The sequence below is a fragment of the Oncorhynchus gorbuscha genome, linkage group LG18, assembly GCF_021184085.1.
Source record: "Oncorhynchus gorbuscha isolate QuinsamMale2020 ecotype Even-year linkage group LG18, OgorEven_v1.0, whole genome shotgun sequence".
In the NCBI taxonomy this organism is placed as follows: Eukaryota; Metazoa; Chordata; class Actinopteri; order Salmoniformes; family Salmonidae; genus Oncorhynchus; species Oncorhynchus gorbuscha.
Window position 1 is genome coordinate 17964784 of NC_060190.1, and position 18644 is coordinate 17983427.

At 43.8% G+C, this 18644-nt stretch overlaps 1 protein-coding gene across 3 annotated transcripts in view; it reads right to left on the reverse strand.

The window, feature by feature from the left end:
• Positions 1 to 582: 582 nt before the first annotated feature.
• LOC124003851 (E3 ubiquitin-protein ligase pellino homolog 1) overlaps positions 583 to 18644 on the reverse strand; it is a 51283-nt gene continuing 33221 nt past the window's right edge. For 2 of the 3 annotated variants that reach the window (XM_046312454.1, XM_046312455.1), the window contains exons 3-8: positions 7447 to 7576; positions 7085 to 7186; positions 4656 to 4700; positions 4130 to 4345; positions 3708 to 3896; positions 583 to 2480 (exon numbers count right to left, since the gene is read on the reverse strand). In XM_046312454.1, coding sequence (XP_046168410.1) covers positions 1893 to 2480; positions 3708 to 3896; positions 4130 to 4345; positions 4656 to 4700; positions 7085 to 7186; positions 7447 to 7576 — 1270 coding nt within the window. In that variant the 3' untranslated portion in view covers positions 583 to 1892. The remainder of the gene's footprint in view (positions 2481 to 3707; positions 3897 to 4129; positions 4346 to 4655; positions 4701 to 7084; positions 7187 to 7446; positions 7577 to 18644) is intronic. The other variant, XM_046312457.1, reaches the window with a different exon arrangement.

Consider the following 18644-nt stretch of genomic DNA (forward strand, 5'->3'; position numbering starts at 1 on the left):
TACTCATTTTGCCATGGGGCGGAGAGAAAAATGGGCAGTTGTACATCTTATTTCTTGCAATTCTACACATTTTGCCATAGGATGAATGCAAATGTTTTCAGTTTTTAATATGATAACTGATGATCAATGGGCCCCACCCCGAATTATAGCTGGCCACTAGACTAATTTACCAATCGAAAACCTTTTAGCTGACATGGGCTAATTGAGTGACTGCTGATGCACAAACACATTTCGAAATAGCACCTTGTGTATTCTATTATTCCAACTCTCAACAGTAGGTTGAGAACCCGAATGAATTCCTAAAAAAAATACAAATGTAGTTGCCCATCCCCTACCTACTGCTTACAACTGACAATTTTCACATTCTCATAAGTGGAAAAAGTTAATTTTATGTGAACTAGCTAGTATAGCTAGTCAATCCAAATGAATACTGTGTATAATAGGGTGAATGATATTGCATATCTTGTTTATTTTAGCTAAATACACCACATATCCAGTATTCATGAGTTCTGTCCAGTGTCTATTGATGATCTTGGATTCCAACAGTGGATTGGAAAAAAAGAGAGCACTCACACAAATGTGAACAATTTCAAAGCTTTTAACTTTTATTGTTTCCAGTTGGTAAAAAAAAAATGGTTGTCTGCAACAGCAACCCTCTTTGCAGAAATAATACTCAACATCCTGTATGAAGGCATCAGGCAATCAAGAGGATATAAAGCAGAACAAATTGGTAAAACTTGAATATAAGTTGGTTGAACGAAAGAAAATAAGCTCTCACACATTACTAAAATTGGGAGTACAAATCACTGTGTAAATTAAGATCAGAAGACGAAACACAGGGACATTAACATACACACAAACATAAACATAAATATTATATACACACTGAATGCAGGTACACATGGAAGATGAGAGGGTAAAATTTTCATACCATCTGAAAAGTCAATGTGTTTAGGGCCACACTTCAATTGAACAAAAATGGATCACTTGCTTGCTTGAACACATTCTGGACACTCAGATAAGTGTCAATGTCAACAAGTTTCCACTAGTCAGTTTATAGATCTGTTTCTCCAGTCCTTGTACAGAAGGGTACACAAAGAGAAAAGTGATATTGTTTTTTATTATGTACTTCTTCCACTTCTTATACCACCTTATACCTGTTGATGTGGTGATTGATAACATAGAGATAGGGTACATGTTGGGATTCATGGTAAAAAAGGTATAAGGTCATAAGCACTTTTTTTTTTACACAATCGCCAAATATGAATTTGACTAGGCCTAGTTTAACAACATGGGTCTTCATCTCTAAGAAAAAGGAGGTCACTTCCAAAACAGTAGCTAGCATTACAAAGTATGCTTGTTTCTGCTACAATTGCCTTTCAGATATAAAAAGAAATGGCTATAAACATCAAGCCACACCACACATCCTCACAATGGATTTTGCATCAGAACATTACAAATCTGCACCTGTGGAAGAGTTTGCTGTGTTAGCATATACTGTAGCGCTTTTTCAATGTTAACATGAAAATATAATTATAGTATCGAAAACAGCACTGCTAGAAAAAAGGTCACTTGAAATGAGGAGAAGCAAAAAAAGTATTCCGTAGCTCTCCAAAATATTTAAGTTAAGAAATGTTTAATAGTCCTTTAGCTGTTTTTACACCATTCACTTGGTTATCGCATGGCCATGGGTCATGTTCATTAGAGCACCAAACAGAAATAATCTGTCTGAAACAGTGAGGGACTACCTGGATTTGTCCAATAAGAAACTCAAATGTTAATTTTCTGTTGCAAAATGTTTTAAGATGTTTTCGGTTGTGTGCCCTAATGATCACAACCCTGGTAGTTGTGAAGCATTAGTTGGGGTTTGGGAGGAGACCACTGTCTATTATCTAGTCCAAGGGCCCTTGGAAGATGAGTCTGAGGTAGCCGCTCCCGCCGGCCAGTTGATGCACGCAGAATGGACAAGCGGCGTGGAAGGTGTGCGTGCCGTGTGGCAGCGGGATCTGGCTCCAGAACGCCGCCGTCTTCTCCGAGCACACATGACCGCATGGACTAAAGGCGTGTGTGGGCGGTGCTGCATCCAGGTAAAACCCCGCCTCACACCCCAGCCATAACGGTACATACGGCCCTCTGGTTCGGCACATGGGGCACTCCCTCTCCCGGCCCACCTCCACCACCTCATCCTCGGGCTCCCGTCCTTGGCCTCCCCAGGCGTGGTAGCCGTGCACATGGCCGCATCGGAGGTAGGCCCACGGCTGCTTCTCATCCAGGATCTCCTTGCGGCGGAGGCTGGGGAAGGCCAGGGTGTTGAAACCCACGGGGCACTGGGGCCGCCCGGCATTCAGCTCCTGCCGCAGGGCCTCCAGGTGCTTCACGGTGGGCGTGCGCGAGAGGCCCTCGGCCGTGCGCCACAGGAGGGTGGCGCCGCACAGGTCGATCAGCGAGCCGTCCACCAGTTCCTGGCTCTCGCTCTCCACCTGCAAGACACACAGATATATTAGCAAACAGATGGCAAGATATTAACAAACACAATACAAACACATGCTCCACATGGTGTTGCTCTGCAGTCTGCCTTGATTAAATGTGTCAATGGTCCTGTAGACGGCAACCTGCGATGCCACATTTTATAGCTGTGGGGTGAAGGGGGGGGGGATCTTGGGTTCTCCATTAAGGACTTAATGAAGTGCTTTTCATTAATTTTTTTACTGGGGAGAGATACTATAAGTATAGCTCAGTATTATATTGAGCATTGTCCTGTATTATTGGCCTTCGGTATGTACCTCAATAATAGATCAAAGAGGTCTTGCTTTTGTTTCAGACAAGGTGCAGACCTGCTGTGACTAAACCCATTGAACCAGCATCCCTTCCTCTCTTTCTCCCTTATCAGCTCTCGGCATTTCCTCCCCCCTTCCCTGGCCGTTCTCATGCCTCAGTTTTAAAGTCTAAAGGCCAAACCACATCATAATCATAATAACAGCATGTCTCAGACTCTCAGTCATTCCTCCCAAAATGAAGGCGAGGTTAGGAGTGTGAGATTCCTATGAGAATTCCTCTGATTTACTGAAATCTTCCAAACTGTGTGGTCTCTGGGAGAAGGGGATGGAACTTAAAAGTATAGAGTCGGGGTTTTCCAGGGGAGGTTATTATCGGTGACATAACAATAAAGACCTGATTTCTGTGTATGAGAAACAGAGACCTCAAACAGCTAAAGCCCATCCAACCAGACTGTTCTGTACAACTGAGATAATTGTTTGAATTTGTTTAGATGTCCCATCTGCTCATATCAGAGCTGTGGTAAAATGGCTTAATGAAGTTACCCAACAAAAACATTTTGGAGGACGGTAAGAGTCTAGGTTCTGAAAAATTGTTCAAGAGTCAATTGTTCCAAGTTAGAGTGAGAACTGGGGATATTAGCTGGCAGCTTCCATTCAATTAGTGCAGTATTAATGCTTCAGAAACATCTACTTAAAACAATGTCCCTGGAAAACAATGGCAAGGCATGGCTTACAGGGAGTAGACTCACTCAATGAGGCTGCACAGGAGTGTATGTGTGTGTGAGTGTGTTTGAACATGTTATGTTTCAGCAAGTATTCACATCTACACATGTTAGGGCTTGTTACTTCATGTGTGCGCACACATCTGTGTGTGTACGTGTGTGCTTGTGTGCATGCTTGTGTCTATGTATGTATCTACTAGCTACCCACCATCTTGCCCCGTTGCTGGGCGGAGCGGGTCTCTCTGAGGGTGAAGACTTTGCCACAGACAGATATCTCTCTCCACACGCCTGGCTTGGAGTCCTGCGTGAAGCCGTGGCGAGGGTGCATCACCAGCACGCCATTAGTGGTCAGCCCGTCCATCTCTCCGTCCTGTGTCCTCCACTTGGCTGCCTTCTCCTGGGGGAAAGAAGGGATAGAAAGTAGAAAAGGAGAGTTTCAGAGATATGTGTGCAATACCTTTTAGTTCTAATAGTTCATAGTTATTTCAAGGTTGTATTATGGCTTATAAACGTCATTGCATCATGAATGCTAATTGCAAATGCTTAAAGAGATACAGTATGTCACATTAGTAGTATTTCTATCCTAATTATATGGCAGCTATTTTGTTTTCATCACAATCACCAACTCACCCCCAGGAAGATGTTCTTGGAGGAGTCGAAGCCGGCGGCATAGATGCGAGCGGTGTACGGTGGGCTCCGCTGGCAGATGATGCGGCAGGCGAAGCGCGAGATGGTGCTCTGGATAGACTGGGTCTGGGTCTGGCCCTCCCCCCCGTGGCTCTGCTGGCTGCCAGGCACCGTGTCTGTCACCACAAAGTCTATGGGGCTCTCTGTGGAACGCCCAATCTGGGATGGAAGGGAAAAGAGGTATATGAGTTATCAGAGTGTATATTCCATTTAGCTTTAGTAATTTAGAGAGGCAAATATTCAGTGGGGCAAAAAAGTATTTAGTCAGCCACCAATTGTGCAAGTTCTCCCACTTAAAAAGATGAGAGAGGCCTGTAATTTTCATCATAGGTACACTATTACAGACAAAATGAGAAAAAATATCCAGAAAATCATATTGTAGGATAGTTAATTAATTTATTTGCAAATTATGGTGGAAAATAGGTATTTGGTCACCTACAAACAAGCAAGATTTCTGGCTCTCACAGACCTGTAACTTCTTCTTTAAGAAGCTCCTCTGTCCTCCACTCGTTACCTGTATTAATGGCACCTGTTTGAACTTGTTATCAGTATAAAAGACACCTGTACACAACCTCAAACAGTCACACTCCAAACTCCACTATGGCCAAGACCAAAGAGCTGTCAAAGGACACCAGGCTGGGAAGACTGAATCTGCAATAGGTAAGCAGCTTGGTTAGAAGAAATCAACTGTGGGAGCAATTATTAGGAAATGGAAGACATACAAGACCACTGATAAACTCCCTCGATCTGGGGCTCCACGCAAGATCTCACCCCGTGGGGTCAAAATGATCACAAGAACGGTGAGCAAAAATCCCAGAACCACACGGGGGGACCTAGTGAATGACCTGCAGAGAGCTGGGACCAAGTAACAAAGCCTATCATCAGCAAGGGCATTGAAGATGAAACGTGGCTGAGTCTTTCAGCATGGCAATGATCCCAAACACACCGCCCGGGCAACGAAGGAGTGGCTTCGTAAGAAGCATTTCAAGGTCCTGGAGTGGCCTAGCCAGTCTCCAGATCTCAACCCCATAGAAAATATTTGGAGGGAGTTGAAAGTCTGTGTTGCCCAGCAACAGCCCCAAAACATCACTGCTCTAGAGGAGATCTGCATGGAGGAATGGGCCAAAATACCAGCAACAGTGTGTGAAAACCTTGTGAAGACTTACAGAAAAACGTTTGACCTCTGTCATTGCCAACAAAGGGTATATAACAGTATTGAGATAAACTTTTGTTATTGACCAAATACTTATTTTCCACCATAATTTGCAAATAAATTCATTAAAAATCCTACAATGTGATTTTCTGGATTTTTTCTCTCATTTTGTCTGTCATAGTTGAAGTGTACCTATGATAAAAATTACAGGCCTCTCTCATCTTTTTAAGTGGGAGAACTTGCACAATTGGTGGCTGACTAAATACTTTTTTGCCCCACTGTAGTAACTAAAATGATTCAGTTCTTTATTTAGATTAGTTTAAGGATCACATATTTGTGTCTCAGTACTCAAATGGCTTCCTTTCCTTGCCTCCTTTTTATTTGGTCTCTCAACCATTAGTGCTTTTACTAAGAGGCAACAGCCTGTTAGCCAAGCCTTCTATCGTTTTCATGCCATTCATTAGTTAGAGTTGGCTAAAGTACATGTAGATCAGAGCAGGACCTGGACTATGAGATTGAGAGAAAAGACAGGTGGCAGATTAATGTAAGAAAGAAAGGGAAACATTTTCAGATTTATGTTAGCTGAGGCTGTCATCGATGTCATGCAGAATTAATGGAGTAACAGCAGGCTGGCCACCGACAGACTGTTCACGCCTGTAAATCACTATGAGTGGAGACAGTCGGGATAAGGGTCTCTGTGTGTGTGTGTGTTTAGACTTTCTATGCATGTGAAGAAAGACACGGCTTCTTATTGTCATCACTATGATATTTGTTCCTTGGGTGTGTGAACGGAACAATTATTCTCTACTTAGGGAAACTCATGCAGGAGACAACAGGGACATAAAAGAGAGAGTTAAAGATATGTAAAAGAGAGAGAGAGAGAGCATGTGTGTGTGTGTGTGTGTGTGTGAGAGAGAGTGTGTGTGATGGATAGAGAAGGAGAAAGGGGGGAGAATGAGAGAGAGTAAGAGAGAGAGAGAAAGAGAGAACATTGAAGAGTGATGTAAGAGAAAGAGTGAGAGAGGGAAGAGAGGGTGATGTGGTCTTATCAGAAAGGAATGGCAGGGTGCACCCGAGCCCCATGAGGTCTCACTGCTTAACTGCCTGCTGAATCAGCTTCGAGAAGCCACAATGTCATTCGTCAAATCGGTACCATCTATACAGGATGTACAGCAGTGGCAGTCGGTGACATTCAAGATGAGGGAGGATGATAAAAAAATGATGAGCATGGCCTTATTTCTATTACAGCATATTGGATGACTGTCATTCATATTACATTCACCCAGTTCAATGTAACATCGATAGGTTTCGGCTACTATGTGACACTCAAATTTTCCCTATTCAACCTAGCCTATGAACGCTAGCCTTTTAGAGCATTTCATGTCTACAGGTGTGACTGTTACTGTGACTGTGTGATAGTCATTTAGACAGGTTACCTTGGCGTTCTTGGGCACAGCGACTATGATGGTCTGCTTGAAACATGTAGGTGTTACAGACAGGGTCTGGGAGAGGTTGAAAATGTCAGTGAAGACGCTTGCCAGCTGGTCAGCGCATGCTCTAGGTATGCTTCCTGGTAATCCGTCTGGCTCTGCGGCCTTGTGAATGTTAACCTGTTCAAAGGTCTTACTCACATCGGCTACGGCGAGCGTGATCACACAGTCGACCATGTGAGTTGGCAAGACAGCACAACAGATCTGGGACCAGGCTTGACTTGAGCAGTGAGGACACGCTGGGGACACACTCACCTGGAACATGTCTGTATTGCTGTCATGAGTGTACTCCACCACCACCGTCTGGGCCCGGGACAGAGTGTAGGAGATACTGTGCTGGTCCTTGTTGCTGATGGCCTGCAGGAGGGAAAAGTTTGATGTTAGGAGTAGCAGGATGATGTCATTACCAATTACATTTACTTCAGGCGCCCCGGTTCTGAGTAGAGATATAATGCCTATTATAGAGAGAAGATTGTGTATTAGTGCAACAAGAGACAATGCCGTCACTATCGTCTTGTTTATATCAAGTATACATTACACTATTTAAGAGAGTTTCTACGATTACAGAAATAAGTCTTAAATTCAAGCATACAGTATGACTGTTTCCTAGCTCCTACCTTGGCTGCCTGAGGTGTACACGCCACGTGTACTGTGCTGGGTTTCACCCCGCTGGCCTTGGGTCTCCGGCACAGTGCAAAGCGGCTTTTCCGCCTCCCCCTGTCTCCGTTGGGTAGGGAGCCATTGTACCTGTGTAGACAAGAACACACCCCATATAAATGTACCATTTTAATCAAAACATCCCGGCAGTGGTATCCTAGCCTGGTGTTCCAGTCTGTTTCGTACTTTAGCAAACACCTCTCTGTATTAATTTTGTATCATAGGATATTGAAGAGCAGTTGGCTATGGCACTTACAGTATGAGACCAGGCTAGGGGGAACCATCAAATGTGGGAAAAGGTACCAAATGTGGGAAAAGTTACAGTACAAAAGAAGCTGTTGATTGTTTGTTTCATCATATAGGGTATACAGTGGGGCAAAAAAGTATTTAGTCAGCCACCAATTGTGCAAGTTCTCCCACTTAAAAAGATGAGAGAGGCCTGTAATTTTCATCATAGGTACACTTCAACTATGACAGACAAAATGAGGAAAGAAATCCAGAAAATCACATTGTAGGATTTTTAAAGAATTTATTTGCAAATTATGGTGGAAAATAAGTATTTGGTCACCGACAAACAAGCAAGATTTCTGGCTCTCACAGACCTGTAACTTATTCTTTAAGAGGCTCCTCTGTCCTCCACCCGTTACCTGTATTAATGGCACCTGTTTGAACTTGTTATCAGTATAAAAGACACCTGTCCACAACCTCAAACAGTAACACTCCAAACTCCACTATGGCCAAGACCAAAGATCTGTCAAAGGACACCAGGCTGGGAAGACTGAATCTGCAATAGGTAAGCAGCCTGGTTTGAAGAAATCAACTGTGGGAGCAATTATTAGGAAATGGAAGACATACAAGACCACTGATAATCTCCCTCGATCTGGGGCTCCACGGAAGATCTCACCCCGTGGGGTCAAAATGATCACAAGAACGGTGAGCAAAAATCCCAGAACCACACGGGGGGACCTAGTGAATGACCTGCAGAGAGCTGGGACCAAAGTAACAAAGCCTACCATCAGTAACACACTACGCCGCCAGGGACTCAAATCCTGCAGTGCCAGACATGTCCCCCTGCTTAAGCCAGTACATGTCCAGGCCCGTCTGAAGTTTGCTAGAGAACATTTGGATGATCCAGTAGAAGATTGGGAGAATGTCATATGGTCAGATGAAACCAAAATATTACTTTTTGGTAAAAACGCAACTTGTCGTGTTTGGAGGACAAAGAATGCTGAGTTGCATCCAAAGAACACCATACCTACTGTGAAGCATGGGGGTGGAAACATCATGCTTTGAGGCTGTTTTTCTGCAAAGGGACCAGGACGACTGATCCGTGTAAAGGAAAGAATGAATGGGGCCATGTATCGTGAGATTTTGAGTGAAACCTCCTTCCATCAGCAAGGGCATTGAAGTTGAAATGTGGCTGGGTCTTTCAGCATGACAATGATCCCAAACACACCGCCCGGGCAATGAAGGAGTGGCTTCGTAAGAAGCATTTCAAGGTCCTGGAGTGGCCTAGCCAGTCTCCAGATCTCAACCCCATAGAAAATCTTTGGAGGGAGTTGAAAGTCCGTGTTGCCCAGCAAAAGCCCCAAAACATCACTGCTCTAGAGGATATCTGCATGGAGGAATGGGCCAAAATACCAGCAACAGTGTGTGAAAACCTTGTGAAGACTTACAGAAAACGTTTGACCTCTGTTATTGCCAACAAAGGGTATATAACAAAGTATTGAGATAAACTTTTGTTATTGACCAAATACTTATTTTCCACCATAATTAGCAAATAAATGTGTACCTATGATGAAAATTACAGACCTCTCTCATCTTTTTAAGTGGGAGAACTTGCACAATTGGTGGCTGACTAAATACTTTTTTGCCCCACTGTATATAGTGCATTCGGAAAGAATTCAGACCCCTTGACTTGTTCCACATTTTGTTACATTTCAGCCTTGTTCTAAAAAACAGTTTTTCAGAAATGTTAGCAAATGTATTAAAAATTAAAAACCCTTTACAATGAGACTCAAAATTGAGCTCAGGTGCATCCTGTTTCCAATGATCATCCTTGAGATGTTTCTACAACTTAATTGGAGTCCATTTGTGGTAAATTCACTTGATTGGACATGATTTTGAAAGGCACACACCTGTCTATATAAGGTCTCACAGTTGACAGTGTATGTCAAAGCAAAAACTAAGCCATGAGGTCAAAGGAATTGTCCGTAGAGCTCCAAGACAGGATTGTGTCGAGGCACAGATCTGGGGAAGGGTAACAAAAAATGTCTGCAGTATTGAAGGTCCCCAAGAACACAGTGGCCTCCATCATTCTTAAATGAAAGGAGTTTGGAACCACCAAGACTCTTCTTAGAGCTGGCCGTCCGGCCAAACTGAGCAATCGAGGGAGAAGGGCCTTTGTCAGGGAGGTGACCAAGAACCCGGTGGTCACTCTGACATGGCTCCAGAGTTTCTGTGTGGAGATGGGAGAATCTTCCAGAAGGACAACGATCTCTGCAGCACTCCACCAATCAGGCTTTTATGGTAGAGTGGCCAGACAAGAAAAAAAATGCACATGACAACCCGCTTGGAGTTTACAAATGGGCACCTAAAGACTCTCAGACAAACAAGATTTTCTGGTCTGATGAAACCAAGATTGAACTCTTTGGCCTGAAAGCCAAGCATCACGTCTGGAGGAATATTGGCACAATCCCGACGGTGAAGCATGGTAGTGGCAGCATCATGCTGTGGGGATGTTTTTCAGTGGCAGGGACTGTGAGACTAGTCAGGATGGAGGGATAGATGAACAGAGCAAAGTACTGAGAGATCCTTCAAGAAAACCTGCTCGAGAGTGCTCAGGACCTCAGACTGGGGTGAAGGTTCCCCTCCAACAGGACAACTACCCTAGTCTCTGAATGTTCTTGAGTGGCCCAGCTAGACCCCGGACTTGAACCCGATCAAACATCTCTGAAGAGACCTGAACATAGCTGTTCAGTGACGCACCCAATCCAACCTGACGGAGCTTGAGAGGATCTGCAAAGAATGTGAGAAACTCCCCAAATACAGATGTGCCAAGCTTGTAGCATCATAGCCATGAAGACTCAAGGCTGTAATCGCTGCCAAAGGTGCTTCAACAAATTACTGAGTAAAAGGTCTGAATACGTATGTAATATATATATATATATATATATATATATATATATATATATATATATATATATATATTTATACATTATGTATAAATTCGAGCACACAGCTATGAAATCTCCATAGAAAAACATTGGCAGTGGAATGGCCTTACTGTAGAGCTCAGTGACTTTCAACTTGGCACCGTCTTAGGATGCCCCCTTTCCAACAAGTCAGTTCATAAAATTTCTACCCCACTAGAGAAGCGCCGATCAACTGTGAGTGCTGTTATTGGGAAGTGGCTCACAGAACGGGGCCGCCAAATGCTGAAGCACGTAGCGTGTAAAAAACGTCTGTCCTCTTAAATGTAATGTAAATGTGGTTGCAACACTCACTACAGAGTTCCAAACTACCTCTGGAAGCAACGTCAGCACAATAACTGTTCGTTGGGAGCTTCATGACATGACATGGGCTTGCTCCTACCTATTTCTCCGATCTGGTCCTGCCGTACATACCTACATGTATGCTACGGTCACAAGATGCAGGCCTCCTTATTGTCCTTAGAATTTCTAAGCAAACAGCTGGAGGCAGGGCATTCTCCTATAGAGCTCAATTTTTATGGAATGGTCTGCCTATCGATGTGAGAGACGCAGACTCGGTCTCGACCTTTAAGTCTTTATTGAAGACTCATCTCTTCAGTAGGTCCTATGATGAGTGTAGTCTGGCCTAGGGATGTGAATGTGAAAGGAAAGGCACTGGAGCGACGAACCGCCCTTGCTGTCTCTGCCTGGCCGGTTCCCCTTTCTCCACAGGGATTTTCTGCCTCTTACCCTATTATGGGGGCTGAGTCACTGGCTTACTGGTGCTCTTCCATGCCGTTCCTAGGAGGGGTGCGTCAATTGAGTGGGTTGAGTCACTGACGTGATCTTCCTGTCCGGGTTGGCGCCCCCCTCAAGTTTGTGCCGTGGGGGACATCTTCGTGGGCTATACACGGCCTTGTCTCAGGGTAGTAGGTTGGTGGTTGAAGATATCCCTCTAGTGGTGTGGGGGCTGTGCTTTGGCAAAGTGGGTGGGGTTATATCCTGCCTGGTTGGCCCTGTCCGGGGGTATTGCTGAATGGGGCCACAGTGTCTCGCGACCCCTCCTGTCTCAGCCTCCAGTATTTATGCTGCAATAGTTTGTGTCAGGGGGCTAGGGTCAGTCTGTTATATCTGGAGTATTTCTCCTGTCTTATCTGGTGTCCTGTGTGAATTTAAGTATGCTCTCTCTATCTCTTTCTCTCTTTCTCTCGGAGGACCTGAGCCCTAGGACCATGCCTCAGGACTACCTGGCCTGATGACTCCTTGCTATCCCCAGTCCACCTGGGCGTGCTGCTGCTCCAGTTTCAACTGTTCTGCCTGCGGCTATGGAACCCTGACCTGTTCACCGGACGTGCTACCTTGTCCTGGACCTGCTGTTTTAAACTCTCTCTCTCTACCGCACCTGCTGTTTCTAACTCTGAATGATCGGCTATGAAAAGCCAACTGACATTTACTCCTGAGGTGCTGACCTCCTGAGGCGCTGACCTACAACCACTGCAAATTATTATTATTTGACCCTGTTGGTCATCTATGAACGTTTGAACATCTTGACCATGTCCTGTTATAATCTCCACCCGGCACAGCCAGAAGAGGACTGGCCACCCCTCAGAGCCTGGTTCCTCTCTAGATTTCTTCCTAGGTTCCTGCCTTTCTAGGGAGTTTTTCCTAGCCACCCTGCTTCTACATCTACATTGTTTGCTGTTTAGGGTATTAGGCTGGGTTTCTGTATAGCACTTTGTGACATCGGCTGATGTAAAAAGGGCTTTACAAATACATTTGATTGATTGATTGGTTTCCATAGCCGAACAGCCACACACAAGCCCATGATCACCATACGCAATGCCAAGCGTCGACTAGAGTGGTGTAAATCTCTCCACCATTGGACTCTGGAGCAGTGGAAACGCATTCTCTGGCATGCCTGGCAGTCCGACGGATGAATCTGGGTTTGGCGGATGCCATGATAACGCTACCTGCCCAAATACATATACCAACTGTAAAGTTTGGTGGAGGAGGAATAATGTTCTGTGGCTGATTTTCCTGGTTTGGTCTAGGCCCCTTAGTTCCAATGAAGGGAAATCTTAACACTACAGCATACAATGACATTCTAGACGATTCTGTGCTTCCAACTTTGTGGCAATAGTTTGGGGAAGGCCCTTTCCTGTTTCACCATGACAATGCCCCCGTGCACAAATTGAGGTCCATACAGAAATGGTTTGACCAGATCGGTGTGGAAGATCTTGATTGACCTCCACAGAGCCGTGACCTCAACCCCATCAAATACCTTTGAGATGAATTGGAATGTCGACTGCGAGCCAGGCCTAATCGCCCAACATCAGTGCCCAACCTCATTAATGCTCTTTTGGCTGAATGCAAGCATATCCCCTCAGCAATGTTCCAACATCCAATGGAAGGCCTTCCCAGAAAAGTGGATGTTGTTATTGCAGGGGGGACCAACTCCATATTAATGACCATGATTTTGGAATGAGATGTTCGACGAGCAGGTGTCCACATACGTTTGGCCACATAGCGTACATTTTTATTTTAATATGTGAAAATAAGACTATGCAAAATAAGACTATGCTAACTAAGATTCTGAACACAAATCAAACAAATAGTTTAACCACTGTAAACCCATTTAAAAGGGAAATTAATGAAAACTATAGATGTGCCCTTGAGCAAGGCACCTAACTCTAATTGCTGCTGTATGTCGCTCTGGATAGAAGTGTCTGCTAAATGACTAAAATGTAAATGTAATGAAGTCATTTGATCAACTTCTAAAATAAAGTGACCACTGAGAGGGGTCAACTGTCTACTGTTATTCCTTGGTGGAATAAGGTCACACTCCAGCGTTGGGTTTGTTGCAGTCAGATCTCCATTAAAACAAGGCCCAATCCTCTTTGGTCCAATCAGAGGAGCTAAGCTATGAGGTTATCTTTTGGTCACTTACCCCTGCCAGCATCTGCTGTGCAAAGATTTCATTGGGAAATGAGGGCTTTCCTGTTGCAGCTACCTTATTTTCCTGGACAAGCTGAAGTATTAAGACTGTATTATCTAATTTCACGTCTTAACTGGTAGCATTACATCCAGTTATTAACTGAGACAACCAATGCTTTTTGTTAACTACTTGGAACTGCAAAAAGAAAGTAGTCTATGACCACCTAATTGTCAGTTGAACATTGTTTCTTTTCAGACCGTTCTACTGCTGAATACAACGTGAACGTGACAGAATACTTTCGAAGTCACAACAACCACCAACAACTCAGCTCACATCCTCCCTCTCCGCGCCACATAGGCTACATTCTCCTCTGTCCAAAAAAATGGCTTACACTCAGGAAGCCAGCAGCTCTTTGTTTACCCTCACTGTGGCTAAGTTGCAGTGTACATTTAATTTGATTTAGATAGAACCACCCTGCTCCCCCTTTCAAAAATAAACAAAACTGCCCAGTTCAAATATTGTAAATGAACATGTACCATTGTGTCTGTTGGAAGTTGGAACAATGTGGTTCACATTTAGAGCATAAGTGCTGACTTGCATTTATTTCAAAGAACCTCCACGTAGCACAGTTGTAGCATACCACAGTTGCCAATACGCAACTTAACATGTACAGTGCCTTCAGAAAGTATTCACATCCCTTGACTTTTTCCACATTTTTGTTGTGTTATTTTTATTACTGGTCTACACACAATGCACCATAATGTCAAAGTCTAATTATGTTTTTAGACATTTTTACAAATGAATAAAAAATGAAAAGTTGAAAGGTCTTGTGTCAATAACTACTCACCCTTTTTTATGGCAAACCTAAATACATAACGAAGTAAAAAAAAGAAAAAGGTTAACAAGTCACATAATAAGTTGCATGGACTCACTCTGTGTGCAATTATAGTGTTTAAAATGATTTTTGAATGACCTAATTTCTGTACTCCACACAACACATCTGTAAGGTCCCTCAGTGGAATAGTGAACTTCAAACACATATTCAACGACAAAGACCATGGAGTAGATGGGGTGGTTGGAAGCAAACACTGAATATCCCTTTGAGCATGAAAACAAATGACACTTTGGTTGGTGTATCAATACAGTCACTCACTACGAAGGTAAAGGCGTCCTTCCTAACTCAGTTGCCAGAGAGGAAGGAAACCAGTCGGGGATTTCACCATGAGTCCAATTCTGACTTTAAAATAGTAACAGATTTTAATTGTTGTGATAGGAGAAAACTGAGGATGGATCAACAACATTGCAGTTACTCCACATACTAAGCTAATTTAAAGAGTGAAAAGAAGGAAGCCTGTACAGAATAAAAATATTCCAAAACATGCATCCTGTTTGCAAAAAAACATAATGGCAACACATTACCGCACTATGCCTCTCCCCTATTTGACCTTGATATTTTGTGTGTATGTACTCAAATGTAGGCTGTGTGTGATGTTTAAAATGTAAACGCTGCAACAACAAAAAACATCCCTGTTTCAGGACGCTGTCCTTCAAAGACAATTAGTAAAAATCCAAATAACTTCACAGATCTTCATTTGTAAAGGGTTTAAACACTGTTTCCCATGCTTGTTCAATGAACCATAAACAATTAATGAACATGCACCTGTGGAACGGTCGTTAAGACACTAACAGTTTACAGATGTTAGGCAATTAAGGTCACAGTTATTAAATCTTAGGACACTAAAGAGGCCTTTCTACTGACTCTGAAAAACACCAAAAGAAATATGCTCAGGGTCCCTGCTCATCTGTGTGACCGTACCTCAGGCATGCTGCAAGGAGGCATGAAGACTACAGATGTGGCCAGGGCAATAAATTGCAATGTCCGTACTGTGAGACGTCTAAGACAGCGCTACAGGGAGACAGGACGGAAAGCTGATCGTCCTCACAGTGGCAGACCACGTGTAACAACACCTGCACAGGATCGGGACATCTGAACATCACACCTGCGGGACAAGTACAGGATAGCAACAACAACTGCCCGAGTTACACCAGGAAAGCACAATCCCTCCATCAGTGCCCAGACTGTCCGCAATAGGCTGAGAGAGACTGGATTGAGGGTTTGTGGTAAGGCAGGTCCTCACCAGACATCACAACGTCGCCTATGAGCACAAACCCACCATCGCTGGACCAGACAGGACTGGCAAAAAGTGCTATTCACTGATGTGTCAAGGTTTTGTCTCACCAGGGGTAATGGTCGGATTAACGTTTATCGTCGAAGGAAAGAGTGTTACACCGAGGCCTGTATTCTGGAGCGGGATCGATTTGGAGGTGGAGTGTCTGTCATTGTCTGGGGCAGTGTGTCACAGCATCATCGGACTGAGTTTGTTGTCATTACAGGCCATCTCAATGCTGTGAGTTACAGGGAAGACATCCTCCTCCCTCATGTAGTACCCTTCCTGCAGGATCATCCTGACATGACCCTCCAGCATGACAATGCCACCAGCCATACTGCTCATTCTGTGCGTTATTTCCTGCAAGACAGGAATGTCAGTGTTCTGCCATGGCCAGCGAAGAACCCGGATCTCGTATCTCAATCCCATTGAGTACGTCTGGGACCTCTTGGATCGGAGGGTGAGGGCTAGGGCCATTGCCCCCAGAAATGTCTGGGAACTTGCAAGCACCTTGGTGGAAGAGTGGGGTAAACATCTCACAGCAAGAACTGGCAAATCTGTTGCAGTCCATGAGGAGGAGATGCACTGCAGTACTTAATGCAGCTGGTGGCCACACCAGATACTGACTGTTACCCCTTTGTTCAGGGACACATTGTTACATTTCTGTTCGTCAGATGTCTGTGGAACTTGTTCAGTTCATGTCTCAGTTGTTGAATCTTGTTATATTCATACAAATATTTACAGATGTTAAGTTTGCTGAAAATAAACGCAGTTGACAGTGAGAGAACGTTTCACTTTTTGCTCAGTTTATATAGTATCAGTCAAAAGTTCATTAGAGTTAACAGTCAAGAGTTTTTTGTAAAAACTATGAAATAACACCAAACACTAAAACTATGAAATAACACATATGCAATCATGTGGTAACCAAAAAAGTGTTAAACAAATCAAAATATATTTTATGTTTGAGATTCTTCAAAGTAGCCACCCTTTGCCTTGATGACAGCTTTGCACACTCTTGGTATTATCTCAACCAGTTCCATGAGGTAGTCACTTGGAATGCATTTAAATTAACAGGTGTGCCTTGTTTAAAGTTAATGTGGAATTTCTTTCCTTCTTAATGCGTTTGAGCCAATCAGTTGTATTGTGACAAGGTATACAAAAGAGAGTACCTATCTGGAAAAAGACCAAGTCCATATTATGGCAAGAACAGCTCAAATAAGCAAAGAGTAACGACAGTCCAACACTACTTTAAGACATGAAGGTCAGTCAATCCAGAAAATGTAAAGTGTCTTCAAGTGCAGTCGCAAAAACCATCAATGATGAAACTGGATCTCAAGAAGACCGCCACAGGAAAGGAAGACCCAGAGTTTGCTCTGTTGCAGAGGATAAGTTAATTAGAGTTAACTGCACCTCATATTGCAGCCCAAATAAATGTATTTTATTTGTATTTTTATTTCACCTTTATTTAACCAGGTAGGCTAGTTGAGAACAAGTTCTCATTTGCAACTGCGACCTGGCCAAGATAAAGCATAGCAGCGTGAACAGACAACACAGAGTTACACATGGAGTAAACAATTAACAAGTCAATAACACAGTAGAAAAAAAAGAGAGTCTATATACATTGTGTGCAAAAGGCATGAGGAGGTAGGCAAATAATTACAATTTTGCAGATTAACACTGGAGTGATAAATGATCAGATGGTCATGTACAGGTAGAGATATTGGTGTGCAAAAGAGCAGAAAAGTAAATAAATAAAAACAGTATGGGGATGAGGTAGGTAAAAATGGGTGGGCTATTTACCGATAGACTATGTACAGCTGCAGCGATCGGTTAGCTGCTCAGATAGCAGATGTTTGAAGTTGGTGAGGGAGATAAAAGTCTCCAACTTCAGCGATTTTTGCAATTCGTTCCAGTTATCTGCGGCCAAATGAGGTGAAGGCTTTAGGGATGATCAGTGAGATACAACTGCTGAAGCGCGTGCTACGGGTGGGTGTTGCCATCGTGACCAGTGAACTGAGATAAGGCGGAGCCTTACCTAGCATGGACTTGTAGATGACAGTGGGTCTGGCGACAAATATGTAGCGAGGGCCAGCCGACTAGAGCATACAGGTCGCAGTGGTGGGTGGTATAAGGTGCTTTAGTGACAAAACGGATGGACTGCATAACGGATAAACTGCATCCAGTTTGCTGAGTAGAGTGTTGGAAGCTATTTTGTAGATGACATCGCCGAAGTCGAGGATCGGTAGGATAGTATGTTTTACTAGGGTAAGTTTGGCGGCGTGAGTGAAGGAGGCTTTGTTGCGGAATAGAAAGCCGACTCTAGATTTGATTTTTGATTGGAGATGTTTGATATGAGTCTGGAAGGAGAGTTTACAGTCTAGCCAGACACCTAGGTACTTATAGATGTCCACATATTCAAGGTCGGAACCATCCAGGGTGGTGATGCTAGTCAGGCATGCGGGTGCAGGCAGCGAACGGTTGAAAAGCATGTATTTGGTTTTACTAGCGTTTAAGAGCAGTTGGAGGCCACGGAAGGAGTGTTGTATGGCATTGAAGCGTGTTTGGAGGTTAGATAGCACAGTGTCCAAGGACGGGCCAGAAGTATATAGAATGGTGTCGTCTGCGTAGAGGTGGATCAGGGAATCGCCCGCAGCAAGAGCAACATCATTGATATATACAGAGAAAAGAGTCGGCCCGAGAATTGAACCCTGTGGCACCCCCATAGAGACTGCCAGAGGACCGGACAGCATGCCCTCCGATTTGACACACTGAACTCTGTCTGCAAAGTAGTTGGTGAACCAGGCATGGCAGTCATGAGAAAAACCGAGGCTACTGAGTCTGCCGATAAGAATATGGTGATTGAC